The sequence below is a fragment of the Lynx rufus genome, unplaced genomic scaffold, assembly GCF_022079265.1.
Source record: "Lynx rufus isolate CCGP_SWC_20201006 ecotype Redwood Valley unplaced genomic scaffold, mLynRuf1.p SCAF_37, whole genome shotgun sequence".
Lineage (NCBI taxonomy): Eukaryota > Metazoa > Chordata > Mammalia > Carnivora > Felidae > Lynx > Lynx rufus.
The window spans coordinates 1,798,532-1,816,421 of record NW_025814853.1 but is presented as its reverse complement, the minus strand read 5'-3'; the positions used below and the strand labels follow the sequence as shown (position 1 = coordinate 1,816,421).

At 55.2% G+C, this 17,890-nt stretch overlaps 1 protein-coding gene across 1 annotated transcript in view; it reads right to left on the bottom strand.

Annotated features, from left to right (window-relative positions):
- The window catches only part of RPTOR (regulatory associated protein of MTOR complex 1), a 332,995-nt gene that overhangs the window by 126,301 nt on the left and 188,804 nt on the right, over positions 1 to 17,890 (bottom strand). Inside the window, exon 7 of the mRNA XM_047093910.1 lies at positions 7,947 to 8,006. Within this exon, the coding sequence (XP_046949866.1) occupies positions 7,947 to 8,006 (60 nt within the window). The remainder of the gene's footprint in view (positions 1 to 7,946; positions 8,007 to 17,890) is intronic.

Genomic DNA, 17,890 nt, shown 5'->3' with positions numbered 1-17,890 from the left:
GACGACACCTGTCCATCCATCTCCCCAGGGATGGCAAAGAGGACCACGACACGACGACACAACACGGTTCAGGCCCCCGCCCCCAGGACGGTGCTAGCAAGGTTGGTCTCGGAGGTGAGGCTCACTGCCCCCACCAGCCTCCACGCCCGCCGCCTGGGGGCCTGTGACATGGGAGTCACCCGCCGTCCAGCTTATTATCAGGAGGGAAGAATTAATCCTCTGATTATAGAGAGGAAAATCTTAAATTTCAAATTTAGTGGCAGGGCAGGACATCGGCTGAGCTCAGAGCCTAATAAGCTGTGGCCCTGGAGACCTCCCCTCACTCAAGCCACCCACGGAGGAAGGACAGCTTCCAGGGGATGGCAGGCGAGGGCGTGTGGGCGTGGGACACGTACGTCAGGTGTGGCCACTCACCGGACCTGTGTCAGGAAGATCCTTCAGAGCAAGGGCGCCGGGAGGGAAGCAGGGGGCAGAGATGAACGCTATTCTTATTTTTTGTAGGTCATTAAATTAAGGAAATAAAACCCAGTAATTCAGGCCCGTTTTCTCCATTTCATCTCTATGTCATGACTTGTCACTCTTGTCGGAGGGGTGTAGTGACCAGGGTCACGGTCACACTCCAAGGTGACAGGTTCTCGAGTACAGGCACTACCCCGTGGCGAGGGGAAACGAGAGAGTAAAACCGGACGCACAATGAAAGGGCTCAGAATCCTTAAAAAGCAAGATCGATGTCAAGTTCCGGCCCAGCGGACCTCACGTCTGCGTGTGGCCAGGAGTTCCACGGCCACGGCACAGTCCACGTGGCTCATGCCGTCTGCCACAACACTCTGCAGAGCCTACGACTTTGTTCAGAACGCACTGCTGACGAATGAACGAAACGGGACCAAGGGGCTGAGAAAACAGCCGACTCCTGTTTGGTGGTACGAGTGTCACGAAAAGAAGTCGTCTCACCGACTGACCGGGGCCGTGATCGGGTCACCCGGTGAGCTGCACTGGACGCACACGCTGAGGGCCTCACAGCGAGGCGGGGTGACGGCCACACACGTCCCACGCGGGGGCGACGGGGACGGGGTCGGCTACGCAACCACCCCAGGGAGTCCACGCCGGCCCGGGAGCCCCAGCGACGGATACCCCCCGCCAGCTTGCGTGTGGACGTGACCCCGGGGCCCCGGAGCCCCACGGTCTCGGGAGGAGAGCCGGCCACGGGAAGTGTCGCCCAGCCGGCCGCCCGGCTCTCCGAGGCCTCGCCAGGCACCACCCCACCAGCGTCGGCAACAGTGTGTAACCGTCTTATTACGGTTTCTCACACTCCTTGGAACTCATGTGTCTGGGGAGGCCCGGGTGGTTCAGGCAGTCAAGCGTCCAGCTCTCGATTTCGGCTCAGGTCACGATCTCATGGTTTATGAGGGCTCAAGCCCTGCCTCCGGCCCTGTGCTGGCTACGCGGGGCCTGCCTGGGATTCTCTCTCTCTCTGTCAAAGTAAAGAAACTTCAAGGAAACTTAAAAAATTAAAATCTGTACGTTTGAAACATTCCGTGTCTTCTCCAAACATAAGCTACTTATAAGTGAAAACAGCACACTGACTTCGGGTCCCAGCCGAGGTTGAGGCTGGTGCACAGACGGTGTCCGTGTCCCCACGCTGCTTGGTCACGTGGTCGGGAAGGCTCACGTGGGGTGGACGTGTGTCACAGGATGCCTCCCGACAGCCCTCGACCCCCAGACAGTCTGAGGCAGGGGACGTTCCACACCCAACCCGGAGTCGGATCGATGTCTGTGAGCCGACCCGCTGACCCACCCAGGCGAGTAGGAGCGGTGAACTCACCGTCCGCTACTCCATTTTAGGAAGGTTTTGAAAAATATGACAGCCCCACCCCCCCAAATCAGCTGTCGCCCCAGGAGCATGGGGTTTTCATGCTTGGAATGCTGGAAAGAAGGAACGTGGCTGTAGGTCTCGCCCTTAGAGACCAATCTCTGGGCTTCTGTGTCAGGGTGGTGACAACAACGCTCACCCCGGGCATACTGGTGACAACTTCGCCCTAGAATGTGATGGGGAGAGCTCGTCCTCAGGCACAGTGGCCCTGTGGCACGTCGAGGCCAGTGGGGACGGCGCACGGGGGCCCGGCTGGGCTGCGGCTTCCAGAATGACCAGACTGGCCAGGGGCCTGCCCAGCCTCTGTCTGCACCACCAGGCCCGCCACAGGAGAGGCAGCCCCACGTTGTGCGTGTTCGGAAATGCCCATCTTCTGTCCGCTCCAAGACCCGGTTCTGTTTTCTGTAGTCTCTCACATCTCGATGAAAGGATTTCACCTTGTACTTGAATTAAAACACAACACAGCAAAACAGAAGCTCGCTCTGAGTCTGGACCGGTTTTCAGCTGTATGACCGCAGACCGTGTCTCTTCACGTCCCAAAGGCTCCGGGGTGGAGAGTGGAGACAGGCAGACCGCGCGAGAAAAGGCGCTCTGACAGGAGAGCACCACATGGGGCGTGATGAGGCACTTGGCACGTCGAGGGTGAGCTCCAGGTCAAGCGTCCCATGACGGTGGGACTCGCGCACAGGAAGGGCCTCCGAATGGCCGAAGGGCACCTGACGTGTCAGAAAGTGGCGACCATGCCAGCACGTGGCCCACGCAGTGAGCAGAGGGTAGCGCAGGTGTCTCTCACCTGGCCCGGCCACAGCACAGACCATTCGTGTTCAGCATCCCACATCGCATGCTTGGTTCTAAGCCACATACAGGACAGCCATGGGCACGGACATGTCCCGGGGACGTGTGGTCGACGCCGCCTCGGGTCAGCAGCCCCGCCGGCCCCCGGCCAGGGCAGTGGCGGGAAACGGACACAGCCCCAGAGGGGGAGAGCCGTATGGCCCCCGTAACTAAGAGCTACGATTCACGAGAAAAACCAGAGACGCTTTTCCAGGAACATTCTCTGAATGTAGAATCCAGTCCAGGGACCTGGACGGCCCCATCAAACATAAACGTGCCAAGTTTCTGCCTAGGCTGGGAGCTGTAAACTCAAATCTGCTTATTGAAAATGCTTCTGATAGACTAAGCACCACTGGGGAAAAAAAAAAATCTAAAAATTAAAACAAAAGGTTAACAGCATTTTCTTGTAAACGGAGAAACCTCTGAGGTAAAGCTGCAGAAGTTAAAAACCTGTATTTCCTCGGAAACAGGTCCGGCGGCTGTGTCTCCTGGAGCCTCACGTCCAGGTATTTCCCCGGCGCTGCGGAATCCCGAAGTCTGGAACCCGTCCTGGCACAGCATAAACACAGCCCAACACTCACACGCAGCCTCCCGTGGCCAGGTGACCACGGGGCGCAGCGTCTCAGGCGGGGAGGGGCCCGGTGCGCCTCCGCTCAACCACGCGGGGTTGTGTCCGGAGGGCAGTGACTCAGGCCCAAGCCCACGCACCACAAACAGTTGCTGCAGTGGAGGCCTGGTCTGCCCTCTCCCGTCCCCGCCACGACCCCCAAACGAAGCCCCGTCCTCGACGCCCCGGGGAAAAGTGAGGTTCGCTCTGGACGCACGCAGCCTGTCCCGGTCACTCTCTCTGGACAGTGAGCTTGTCCGAAACCGGGATCACCTCTCCTCCACTGCACAGAGCTCCCCCAGAGTCACCAGCGGTAGCCACTGATCGTGACCAGGGTAGCCGCGTGAGAACACTCTCCTCCTCCAGGCTTTACCCGAAACCCAGATGATATCCAGAAACGCCGTGGCTCCCGGAAGGCGGGGCGAGGACCCGTGTTCGAGGGGCTGGGTTGGCGCCCAGGGAGAGCCGCCGTGGAGGCCGGAGGGCCGTCCTGCGAGCCTCGCCCTCAGCGCCGCGGCCGACTGCTCCGGGTCCGGGTTCCTTCCACCGCCCCCGGAGGCGCTCAGGAAGCAGCGTGGAAGGTGCTGCTGGCGACACTGACGATGCTTTTCTTCTTAAATTAAAAGAAAAACCACACACCCAGCCTGCCCACACTTAACCGACCGTGAAGCACCCCTCAGCACAGTAGGATGGGGAGGAGAGGGGAGCACGGTGCGTGCTGGCCTCCGGAAGCGCGGGGCTGCACGGACGCCCACAGCAGGCTTTCCGGGAAGGACGCCGGCGGTCACAAACCCTGACACCATGACTTCGGAAAATAATGCTCGACGAAAAATACCAAAATCTTTGTGATTAAGGGTGTTCGCTTCCACTTTTCAACCCTCATTAGCCAGCCTTCGTGAAGCGAGTGAAGCCTCCTTCCCGGGGAACAGCAGGCACGTCTCACAGAAGAAAAGCCACTTCTCCGAGTCCTGGTCTCAGTTCCTTCCGCCCCAGCTCCCCCAGCCGGACCGCGCCTGCCGGGCCTTCCCTGAGTCACTCCGACCTGTGCTCCCCTATGGAGTGCTGACTTCCCCACGTGACATGTCAATTTTATTAACCGTACTGTCGTAGAGTAAGCTGGCTTTTGTGGGCGTGCAGATCTGAGCGGCCACCCCACAACCAGGACGCCCAACATCCCATCACCCCACATTCCCTCACACTCCTAACCCTACAACCAGCGACCCGTTCTCCGACCCGATCATTTTGTCTTTTCCAGATGGTCACGTGAATGGAATTAGACCAGGTGTCGCCCCCCCCCCCCCGAGCTGCTGTTTGTGACCCCACAGTGCTTCTGGGGCCACCATGTGTCACGTATGAAATGTCCCCCCGTTTCCTGCTGGCTGCGCCTGCTAGACGATGCACATTCTGCTCATTCCTTCACCCCCGAGGACATTTGGTTGTTATCAGTTTGGGGCGATGACGGTAAGTCGCACAGACACTGGCATACAGGTTCCGTGCGGACAGTTTCGTTCCTACAGGACAGATGCCCGGGAATGGGGCCCCGGGCCCCGTGGGAGGCCCACCTACAGCATAGCGGTACCACCTCGCCTCCCGCAAGGGCGCGTGGGATTTCCGGTCGTCCCGCACCCCCGCCAGCACCGCGTGTCATCAGCCTTTTGTTTTACTAACCCTGTGGTTTCAACGTGCATCTCCCTAACGGTTAACGGTTTCGAGCATCTTTGCGCGGGCTTCCTGGCCGTCCTTCAATTCTCGTTGGCAAAGTCTCTTTTCAGGTCCTTTGTCCAGTTTTGAGGGTTTTTTTTTCTTACTTTTGTTTTGAGAGATCTTCATATACTCTGGATACAAGTCCCTTGTTGGCTGTGTGATTTGCAAACATTCTCCCCGACTCGGCGGCTTGTCTCTCCACGGTCTGAGCTGTGTCTTCCAGGGAGTAAACATTTTAAATTTTTATGAGGTTGAATTCAACAATTTTTTTCTTTTGTGGGTCGCTGCTGAGGGTGTCAAGCTGCCGCACACATTTTACGTCTGGGAGAGTGACAGGACGGGAGCTGGCTGTCCCGACGCGGTCTGGGTACAGGGAGGCCTGCCTGGAGGAAAAGGGTCCCTCCAGGGCCTGGTTGCCCCGCCGGCCGTGCCACGGGCTGGAAGATGCCAGCCAGGAAGCACAGCTGAACTGAACGCCAGCTTCCTCCCAGTAAAAAAAAAAGGGGTTTAACCCAGTAACTTAAGAAACTCGTATTTTTACTTAAGCGTTGGTAGCTCCTCTCCTCTGGAGAACTCAGAACACGCGACGCTCATGCGTCCACGTGACTCATCTCGAGCGGAGTTTGGTCAAGAGCAGCCACGACCGTGCCGGGCGACGGGACGGGACAGGGCGGTGCGCACAGGGCTCCCCGGCCGGAGGGCGCGCGGGACACTGGCCAGCACACAGAGACGTTCCCCGCCCTGCCTGAGGGAGAGGAGCGCACCAGTCTGCCCCAGGCACAGGGGGGCAGGGAGGGAAACCAGCTCAGGAAAGCGGAAGCCGAGACCTCTCTGAACGGGCCACCGGAAGCAACCAACCCGTGATAAAACGCGACTGCTGAGAACTTGCCGGAAGCGGTCTGCATGTGGCAGCACGAGCTCGGGTACCGGCCCACACCGCCCAGCCCACGTGTGCCACGGTGCGGCCCTCGCTTCCCGACCACGAGTGCGGGAGAGCCGGCAGGGACCGCACAGCGCAGCCTGGGAGAGGGGAGTGCACCGAGCAGACGAGCCGGCCTCGAGCACCATCACGACAGCTGGACATCACCGCCTCCCGCCAGGCTGCAGCCCTGCGCATGCGGGGAGAGCAGGTGCGCTGAGCAGCTGTGACGGGACGACAGACACCGGCCCGCCCGTGCGCACAGCACTGTGCACGAGGCCCAGCCGCTCGCGCCCTCGTTGACCCCTGCGAACCGATGGCACCCCTCTGAGGTCCCGGCTCCGGGACACTGTCCTGCCCGACCGACAGGACACATTTGGCTCTCCCACCTGTGGCCGCACCCCTGGTTCTCCTGCTCCGGCGACTCCAGCTCGCCCTCACCCTGCGCCCCTGCCGTGGCATCCCCAACGGAGGCTTCTGGGTCGCTGTCAGCCGTGGGCTGTTTTCGCAATAACCAAGACCTGCTCTTCAGCAGAAGAGCTGCAGACCTTCCCGTCCGCCCTGATGGCGCCGAGCGGTGTTCCGCCGCCCCTGCTGCCATGACAGTCCTGCTCACTCACCCCTGCTGCCGTCACCGTCCTGCCGCCGTCACCGTCCTGCTCACTCACCCCTGCCGCCATGACCGTCCTGCTCACTCATCCCTGCCGCCATGACCGTCCTGCTCACTCACCCCTGCCGCCATCACCGTCCTGCTCACTCACCCCTGCCGCCATGACTGTCCTGCTCACTCCCCCCTGCCCCCATGACCGTCCTGCTCACTCACCCCTGCTGCCATCACCGTCCTGTTCGTGAACAAAGTTCCCAAAGGGAAGCAGGCCAGTCACATGCCCTTAGACACTCACTCAAAACCTACGAGGAGTAATTATACTCACTGAATTGTTTGCGGGCGTCCTAATTCTTCTCCACTTATGTTTATGTGCATCCTGCGTAGAAAATTCAGACGATGGGCAGGAAGCCACGCCCGCCAGCACAGCTGCTCCCCCAGACCCCGCACGGTGAGGGACTGTCTTACCTGGACTCCCGCCCGCAGACGGACATGCGGTCGTGAAAATGCCCTCGGCGGCCTCCTGTGCACACTGTTCACTTGCTTTTCTGCCCACAGAGCTGGGCACACTGTCTGTGCCGGTTCGAGCGGCACTGCCGTGGCCTTTCTGCTGCCACAGAGTGTCCGCGATCCCCGGCAGGACCGCGCCCTTCGTGTCCCTGACGTGGACGTTTACACCTAACATTCCTGTCTGTTTCCCCTGACACGCAGGCAAGTAGTTTTCCAGGAGAAAAACCCAGAGGTATATTTGCCTTTCCTGCCCGACTTAATTAAACTCAGGCCCTCGCTGTTCTCGCACACGATTTTCTCTATCAGGACTTAGAGAACTATTATCTTGTAGTTAGTTCTGGAAGAAACAGTGTCCAGAGTGGAAGGTTTCAGCACAACCAGTAGGTGAATCAGGACGAGCCAAGGTGAGTCGACGCACACACGCACGCGCAGAGCAGACACAAGAGTGTCCACGACAGGAGGGAGACGGGCCGCCGTCGACCGGGAAGGGCAGGGAGAGGCCACACGACCGGGGCGCGCCCGCCTGGACCTCGGCCTTTCCCGAGACAGCACACAGGATGGGGCGCCGGAGTTCAGCACGTGAAAGGGGGGCTGAGGGACAGGGGGTCAGCGCTAGGCCATGACCTCACTAACCCACTCGGGGAGCAGAGAGACCTCTGGGAGCAGCCTCTGCTTTGGCGTTGTGTTGGGAGTATCCGCAAATGTTCACGCTTTTCAAATGATTCCGTGTTTCTTCCGTCGCGGCCCCACACTTAGTCGTGTGCTACGCCGACCACCAGTGCCACCGTCGGCACACGGCCCTCCCCGAGGGGCAGACGTCCGCACCCGCAGGCTGACAGCAAGCACCTCCGGGAACCCCGCGGGCCCCAGAGCCGCACAGCGCCAATATCTTACTTACTTTTCTATTAAATCCAGTGTGACCCCGGGCACCAGACTCACGCACTTCTGCATGCAAAACCTGCAGAGAGAGGAGAGACAGTCGGTCACAGCGCAGGGACAGAGGACACGGAGTCCCATCACGGGGACATTTAACGAGAAGTACCATGGGCCCCCGATAAGCAAGGGGATAAAGGTGGGGGCGGGGGTTGTCTTGCTGAAAATATAAACCCAGATTTTCTTAATTCTGGACCTTTCAGATTTACGAAGAAATCCTCACTGCCCCCTCCCCCACCATCAGCGGAAGGAGAGAAACAGGACGCGGGGGCCAGGTGAGACAGGAAAGGAGGCATCCACCCAAATAGTGGACAGACGGGGTTCCCTTTCTTTTTTTCCTCGGTAAGAAAGCAAGCTGGGGAGAGTGCCGGAAGGAGTGCGAGTGATCTCCGGACACCCCAGAGAAAAACGTGGGAGGAGACACAGAAAAGCGAATTCAATCATATCACTTTGTTGCCATGAACTCGAGCATCACAGTGAGACTGGACCCCGCAGGCCCTGTCTGCCGTGTGTACACCAATGGGGGGGGGCAGGGGGCAGGGAGCCACCCTTCCTGCCTCCTGTCCCGGCCGCTGGCACCCAGCAGGGCAGAAGCAACACTGAGTAACCAGGGCAACGTGCAGTGCTTAGTGGGAGACACGGGAAACGCCTGCTTTACAAGTTAAGCTCAAATGGCCCTCCAACAAGCCGAGCAGACAAACGGCAAACACGCACAGCTCCAAGAAGCATTTCTGTGCATCGCTAGCTGCACACGAGACGTGGGGGAAGGTCGGAGAGCAGTGGGCCCACGGGGAGGGACGGGCCCCGGGCCAGGCAGACGAGGCCTGACACGTCCGAGGTGGCCGGGTGGGAAGGGCGAGAGGGAGACAGGGAGGGTCGGAGAGCAGCAGGGACGGAGGCTGGGAGGACACACGGCTCCCGAGGGCGGCCTCCAGGGTGGGGGCATGTGCAGTCGGCTGCCGGGGACCCCTGGGCACCTCTGGGGGCCGAGCCTCGCCCGCCAGCATTCAGGAAGTCGTTTTGCTGGTAGTGGCTGTCGTAGCCGGTGTTGTCCCGTTCAGAGGGAAGCAGCACAAGTGAGGGTCTCTGCCTGGCGGCGAGGGCGGCCCCTCCCACGGGCACAAAGGGCTCGCGGCCCAGACGCTCCATCCGCCGGCCACTTCCGTTCCACGCAAATCCTGTTTCCTCGGCTTCCGATGGCTCTGCCCGCACCCCCAGGCACCACCGCCCCCGCCGGCAGGTTCAGAGCAACCAGGATCTCTCGTCGTGGCACAGAAAGGATCTTCGGGAAAGACGTCTTCGTTCTCATCCTGGGTCCTATGCAAACCGTGCCAATCTGTCGTTTGTCTTTTTACCTATAATGTACTTATCGATTGGCACTTCTGGATTCCGGTGATGACAGAGTAATTTGTATCCCGCTAGTCCTTTTATCAATAATGGTAATCAGTTCTGGACAAAATGCAAAACACAGCCACGTAAAGGCACCAAGAAGCGAACAGATACAGACAGAAAGGGAAGGGATGTGACCCTCGACGGAGCAAGTCTGGGTGAGTCTGCTCCACCCGGAGAGCCCCGCGGGCACAGCCCAAGCCACGCAGCACGCGGGGGCCACGCTCAGGGGAGAAGCAGCCGCCTCGGCTGAGCAGTGTCTCGGAGCCCCTGGCTGACCCCTGCCCCAGACACGCGTGGGGCGGGACTCCAAGGGGCCCCGGGGGGACGGCGGCCGAAAGGACGGACGGAGATTTCGACACCGCCCGCCGGCGTGCACACAGGCAGGGAGCGCCGGCACGCCACATGAAAGGGCCGGCTTCACACCTGGGCTTCCCGCAGGACTCCCGGGGAGGCGATCGTGTTCCAGGATTCAGAGCCACATCCCAGCACCAAGAGCAAAGCCAAAGGAGACCACTCCTACCACCAAGAGACCACAAGATCACGCAAACGGCCCGCGAGCAGACAGCCAGACGCTCCTCAGAGGTTCCTAACCGTGGCGCCCACGACGGAGTATCCTACCTAGAATTTGGAGAAAAAACAGGCCACAGAACCAGACTCACGGTTGGCCAGCTTCTGGAGTTAGCACACAAAGACTCTGAAATTGTAAAAAACAACTTAAGCGTCCTCTGGGAAGTAAGCATTTTAATACACCTGCTGAAAACACGAAGTTCTACTAAGCAGAAAATTAAGCACAGGGACACCACGCCTGAAAAGGTTCACGCTGTGGTTCTTCGCGGGAGCGCGGCGTGGACGGATCCGTCACGGAGGCGCCACGAGTGTTACCTTGGCCAATGACACCGAGGCCCTTTGCGCCAGAACCGTCGACGACTTGCTTCTTTTTCACACTGTTCTCTCCTCCCCTGTGTGACACTGTTGCTGGCCCACGAAAGGCCAAAGAGTAGGCAAAATCAGAGGCGGTGACGATGGTCAGAAGCCCTAAGGTCAGACGCCAGTGATTCTAATAACACAGCCGGTGGTGTCGTTCAGTGCGCGACGGAGCTCAGAAACGGGATCGGGCCATTTGTGACGCCTCTTTGTCAGACGCGCCAATCCCAGACCGTCGGCGAGTCCTGTCTGCTCTGCTAGTTGCGCAGCACCTGACCCGACCCCTGCTCACCTCCTACCCGCTGACCTCCCAGGCCAGGATGTCCGGCCGGGCACTAGGACGCTTGGGGCCGGATCATTCTTTGTCAGCAGGCGGCATCCTCACCGCGGCCCACGAGATGCCAGCAGCACCCGGGCCCCAACCGTGACAACCGAACACGTCTCCCACTGTTGCCGAATGGGCCCTGGGGGGCAGAACCACCACGGCTGGGGGCCACAGCCCCAGGCCAGGCACCCGTGTCTCACACATTTTCCAGACCAGTCTCTCTGCTTCCACTCTTGCCTGCCCTCCCTACCCCTCTACCCAGCAGCCCGAGCAAGCCTTCTAGGAGGGAATGTGAGGAAGAAACGTTGAAGTAAGTCGTTTCACCTGCTTCACAGCCCTCCAGAGGCTTCCTGCCCCTCAGAATAAAAGGCAAAGTCCTCACAGAGACCCACCGAGAAGGTCCTGCGGGACGCGGCTCCCGGCCACTGCTCTGACTTGAGCTCCCCGCGCTCACCCTTGCTCACCCGGCTCCATTCACCCTGACACGTCCTGTTCCTCCAACACACCAGGCAGAGACCCGCCTCAGGGCCTTTGCACTCGTGGTTCCCAAGGCCTGCCGCATCCTTGGCCCGGAAAACTGAGATTTACTCCTTTTTTTATCTAGATTTTGACCTCCGCTCTCTACCCCTTCACTCTGCTTTTTAACACCGGTATTTCTCACTCCCTGATGTTGTATTAGATAGCTGTTTACAGCTCACCTTTACTGCAGAAGGTAAGTTTGGGGAGTAAAAGGACTTGTGTCATCCTGTTCATCAGTACGTCCCAGTGCTTGATGGTGCCCAACACATAGTTCTGATAACCGACAAATACACGTGAGCACCCGAACACGGCAGGAGACTGATTTGGTGGTTTTCCTGGATTTCTAGCATTTCACCTATATTCTGCTCTTCCTGTCACTCTTGAAAGCAGGCAGCTTCCAGATTCTATGCAGAACAAATGCATTAATATTAAAAAAGAAATAAAGACAAAACCTAGTTCTGTAACCTCAAAAAGTATCATGTAAGTGCTTGGTGTTGTTTCTGAGAATGGAAATACAGTAAATATTTTTCTAACTAAAATAAAAACCAACAAAAGAAAACATGTATTTGCCATAAAAAAACATAAAAATACAGCAAATTGCAAGTGAAAATTACCCCAAATCCTAAGGTAACTGCTAACATTTTCACTTTTGCCTTTTGCAAAAAATCGAATCCTGATTTAGTTTGTCATAGGACGACAGGAAATCATGGTCACTGCGAAGTCCCAAACAGCGCAGACGTGCGTGACGGGCGTGTGAAGCCTGTGGTCCGGCCCCCACCCTCCTGCGCAGACGTGGCCACCGTTAACACTGGTTCCACCCTGCTCTTCCAGACCGTGCCCAGCCTGTGCACGCAACCGGTGTCTACGACTGGGCTTGTTTCCTTCTACCAGAGAATATTGTCATACACATGACAGCTATTTTTTAAAAACATTTGTCCCCTAATATTTTCAAACCTTCAGCAAAGTTGGAAGAATCGGCCAGGAAATGCCTGGGGTCCAGCATTAGCGTCTGATGTCATCACATCTCTTCTCTCCCTCGGTTGATTCACTTTACTTTCAGGGCAGGCACCGCACCCCTCCCCCCTCTGCACTCTTCGGCACGCACGCCTAAATCCCCAGATCTGCTCGGTGCTTTCGCCCGCTGATGCTAACGTAAGATCACACGCAATGAGAGCACACCTCTTACCGCACGTTCACGGAATTTTGACAAAGGCATACACCTGCGTTTTTTTCAGTAAATACGGTAAGTCCTGTCAATCTCTTAACGATCTTCATAATAACGTTTTCTCTTCTCTAGTTCTATTGTAAGAATACCACATATAATACACACACACAATATGTTTTGATGAGCTGTTATCGGGAAGGTCTCCTACAGAGACCACTACCGACATCCCAGAAACTTCCCTCCGGCCTTCCCGGCAATTCCCACTTCTTCCCACTGCCCACAGAGACAAACCTTGCTCGGATTCTCCCAGTGACTTACTCACAAGCGTCCGGTGTGTACTTTTATACCAGGCCCTTTTCAGCCAGCGTGACTTTGAGGTTTATCCGTGGTCTTGCCTGGATCATGAGTATATTCTGCTTTGCCGCTAACTGGTGTCCCATCATCCCATCACTGGAATAGACCGCAGGTTACCAGGCTGTTTCCTAACCTGCCCTTGTGTGTCTTGGGACGGTATGAAAGCTGACACGTAGAACATCACCTTCTTCAACGTCTGAATGAACCCTGTTTGTATGAACACTGAGTCTGTTTTCCTTAGGACGCATTCTTAGAAGCAAACCTGCCTGATGAATGGGTGCACTTGTGCTGAATTACTCCCCATTGTGTGAGGGCTTTCCAGACAGGAAGAGTCATTTACTGTCACATCAAGGCTGAACGTGCTCAGTTTCTCACTTCCTGCCAATACAGGGTTTATCACCATAAAAAACAAAACAAGCGTCTGCCCAACTGATAAGTGACATATCATGCCAATGTCTTTGATTAATATTGAGGTTTAATGCCGGTTAATAATTTTTTAATTGTTTTTCTTTTGCTTGTTGCCTGTTCATGCCCTTTGCATTTTTGTATCGAGGTACTCATCATTTTACTGATCTTTGTGTTTTCTACATTAAAAGAATCAACCTTTTGTTATATGCTGCGCAATCTTCCCTCATTTATAAACGTACAGTTGACCCAAAACCAACACAGGGGCGAGGGGCACCACCTCTCCCGTAGACAAAAATCCACGTGGAACTTTGCACTCCCTGAAACTTAGCTACTAATTTAGCCTGCTGCTGACTGGACGCCTTACCGATAACAGTTAACTGAAACATATTTTGTACGTGTATCACATATGGCATTCTTACAATAAAGCAAACTAGAGACGAGAAAACGTTGTTATGAAAATCGCAAGAAAAAGTGCATTTACAGCACGTACTGTATTTACCGAAAACAGTCTGCATGTAAGTGGACCCGTGCAGTTCATACCCGAGTCGCTCAAAGGCCGACTGTATTTTGAATTTTGTTTTCTTTGCCATACAAAACTTAAGATTTGTGTTTGATAAAATCTATCACTCCCTTTATGGCTTTTTAATTCTCCCAGCTGATATTCTTTCTAGCACTTTTTTGAGTTTTCTTTTTCACATTTAAATCTTCATTATGTTTGGAATTTTTTTATTAAGAAAGGGGGATTAAAGATTTTCTTTTCTTTTTTTTTTTTTTTTTTTTTCAACGTTTATTTATTTTTGGGACAGAGAGAGACAGAGCATGAACGGGGGAGGGGCAGAGAGAGAGGGAGACACAGAATCGGAAACAGGCTCCAGGCTCTGAGCCATCAGCCCAGAGCCCGACGCGGGGCTCAAACTCACGGACCGCGAGATCGTGACCTGGCTGAAGTCGGCCGCTTAACCGACTGCGCCACCCAGGCGCCCCAAAGATTTTCAAACGGTAAGCCATGTGCCCCGGATACTAGATGCTGAGTGATTTATTCTTTTTCTAAATTACAAATTCCGACACATATAGATTCTGTTTCTGGAGCTCTCTATTCTGTCCCACTGACTGGAATGTCCACTCTTATTCTGACTGTACCTTGAAGTGGCACTGATAACTGGTAGGATGAGGTTTCTTTCAGAAATCTGTTTTCTTCTCTTTTTTAAAAATTTTCACGGCTCTTCTCAAACATTTATTCTTCCAGTTGACCTTTAAAATCAATTTGTCAACACTGTGCGAAATTTATGGTTTAATTTATGGAGAATTTATGTCCTTAATTTACTGGGTCTCACCCTGTAATGGTGTGGCCACCTCCTCCCTTTATCAAACTGTGTTTCGTTTCAATCAGTCAAGTTTTATGGGATTTTCTATACACACATGCGGTGTTCTGGGCCAGCTCATTCTTGTCATTGTCTGTTGCTGTCACTGCCCTGAATCAGATTTCCTTTCCTTCCCAGGATTTCCTTGCTGGCTATATTTTTAATATATAAAAAAGGTAACACGTTGCAAACAATTATCGTGAAGTCTACCATATGTGAAAAGCATGAGACACAGAAGTGAGTTTAAGCAATAATAATGTAAATACAACCACTGCCCAGATAAAGAAATGGTGCAGCCCCACACCCACAGGACCGTGGGGACCCCAGGCACCTGCCGCGCCCCCTCAGAGGCAGGGCTCGCCCGCGGTGCTTGGCCAGCGGCCGGCCACTGCTAATCGTTTTCCAAAGCATTTTTTTTTTTTTTTTTTTGCAAAGCTGAAATTCAGATCACACGTAAATAATGCAAATGTGCCTTCTCTTTAGAAGACGTACACCTTTCATTTTGATTTCTCATCTAATTGCGATATAGAGTAGCGCTTCCGGAACGGTTTGTTGAATGAATTAGAGTCAGCACACACACCCTTCTCCTGGTGCTACTCACACTGATGGAGATGCGGAGTGACGGTGGCAGCTGGTGTGGAAGAGATTTCTCTCGTGTGAAGGAAGCAGCCTTCTACTTTTATTACAAGTTTTTATTAAAATTCATTTTTAATTTGATCAAATAACTTTCCTACTTGCACCTATTAAGATGATGAATTACATTAATAGGTGGCCTACGAGAAAGCAATCAGAGCAGTCCCGGGATGGAGCTCACGTGGCCAAACTTTATTGTTCTCTTACTGTCCGTAGGCTCCTAGTTGCTAATGGTTTATTTTGAACTCAACTGTAGCAGCTCTGAGTGTGTGTGTGTGTGTGTGTGTGTGTGCGCGTGTGCATGCCTGCCTGTGTCTCTGTATTGCTCTGTGTCTTTGTGCGTGTACACGGAGTCGTGGTAACCTCTGGAAAAGCGCGTGCCGTGGTGAAGTGCACAGTGAGCTCACACTCCACTGTATTAAGATCTCTCTCCCGGGTTTCTAGAATCATCATCTGTATGCTGAATCTTCATCCTCTTATTTGTTGTGCTTCTCATTTTTTATTGCTTTCCATTTCCTGGAACACCTACTCACTGGTAACGGATTTTAAGGTCACTTAAATTTTAGAATTAAATTTTATTTCTTAAATCTCTTCCTTCTCTTTGCTGGTTCTCTTTTATTTTGTCATCTTAATATTTATCTCTTTTTTTTTTATTTTTTCTACTGAGACTGTTTTTACATCATTTCACCGCAGGTGCAAAGCAGCTGCTGTGTCCTCTGCCCAGGCACAGGAGAAGCCTCTGGTTATTCACAAGGACCCTTCTGGCCACAGCCGAGGCTACGCTGACAAGGGGACTCAGGGAGGGGGCCGCTCACCAGAAAGAGCAAACACTGGACAGAAGGTGGGCACCTTCAGCACTCCGGGAGGCGGGCAGGGGGCTGGAGACCGAGCTCGGTAAAACCTCTTGAACCAGGAGGTGTGGAGAGCTCCCCAGCTCAGGAAGACACCGGCACTGCCTGGAGGGGGCGCGCCTCCCCCCTCCAACGCCCCCAGGCGGGAGCCCCTCTCTCTAGAAGCCGCTCCTATGCCTGGTGGCAGCTGGGGGACAGAGGACGGCCCTGGCAGGCTGCTACTCAAGTCTCACTTGCACTATGTTCCCACCGAGGTTGTGCTCGGCAAGAGAGACCGGCTGGGAGCTCTCTTCCACAGGCGGCACCGGGCGCCTCCCGGAGCCCACGAATGACACGCCCAGAAGCTTCCCCAGACCGGACTGTGTTCACGGAGGCCTCCCCAGCGTGAAACGCTCCCAGAAGACGTCGGCTTGGAATACTCCCTTCTTAAAAGGAACTTGGGGAGACAACTCAAAGGGGCGATAAACACACTTCAAGTAAAACAAGGAAATTCTTTGGCATTTCGTTTACTCCAGCAGGTTTCAAAAAACAAACCCCCACTTGAAACCAGTGTGTCAATTACCTGGAATTTGTAACTAAATTAAAAGCCTGCGGTTTGCTATCGTTAGGTCCTAATTTGCTAACTTTAAATAGCTGCCCCTTCTAACGATGCCTGGCAGCATACTCTCCCGAGGGGCGTCCAGCCCGGAATGAGGACACGACTCGAGGGCTCAGGAGCTCGCTATTTCGGGGCCGCCCCGCCTCAGGAGCCAGCCAGCTCAAAGAAAAGCCGACGATCCCATCGGTCAGAGGAGGACAGACACCCCTTCATCTGCGCTTTCTTCCGTGCGAGGCAGCGAGCTGACCCCGTCTGTCTCCGGGCCACAGCCCCAGGGCCGGGTGCTGGCGGGTGTCCCTGGGGCCCCAATAGCACCTGCCTAGGGCGTGAGCCTGGACACCTGTGGACAGGTTTTTCAAGGGAATGGTGTGAGCTTCGTGACGGTTCTGTCCTTTTAGTTCAGAAGAGATTAAAATGTCTTTAAAAAATGCATGTTGAAGTATCGGGGGGTTAATATCAGAATGTCTATAATTTACTTAAATCAGGCATATAAACAACACAACGAAGCAAACAGTTGTAAAAGGGGGGTGATGAGTACACAGGGGTTCATCTTACTACTCTCTCAACCGTCTGTTAGAACGGCTGGAAACATCCCACGATAAAGAGTCAACAGAGACGAAGAGACAGACGGACTCGGTACAGACGTTCCTGTGTTGATGAGCCAATGTCAGGAAAATATTTAAGGGAAATATGTACGTTTTTCAAACGTCAGTCGTCTGTTTCCACTTTTGAAGACTGTCGACACTCCGAGGGAGGCCCCGGCCTCTCCCACCACTGCGCTAATGTGCAAACGCAGAAAACCAGCTCTTTCCTACAAAGCAAGCCTCTTCCTTCAGGTGGCTCTCATGGTCCACAGCCAACGAAGGAGGCCTCGAACACCTGGCCAGCCCTGCCGGCCTTCCCACAGAAGCCGCCTGGTAAAGTAGGATCTGGCTTGTTCGAGACCACTTCAGACTCTCCAGCCTCCTCGGCCCGGTGCAGACCCTGGCTGAGAAGGGAAAAGAACACGGCCTCCTGGCAGAGAGGAGAGGTGAGCAAACCCCAGCCCTCCCCGAGGAAGCCCAGCCGGGTCAGGAAGGCGCAGCTTTGCAGGGCGGGGACTCCTCCTGTGACAGGCGTGTGGCGCTCTGGCCTGCTCACCCAGGACCCCGCGAGAGCCCCCCCCTGCAGTCTGACTTAGCAGGCTTCTTCCGGCACCATTAAAAATCAGCCAGTGGTGGGGCGCCTGGGTGGCTCAGTCGGTTAAGCGGCCGACTTCGGCTCAGGTCATGATCTCATGGTCCGTGAGTTCGAGCCCCGCGTCGGGCTCTGTGCTGACGGCTCAGAGCCTGGAGCCTGCTTCGGATTCTGGGTCTCCCTCTCTCTCTGACCCTCCCCTG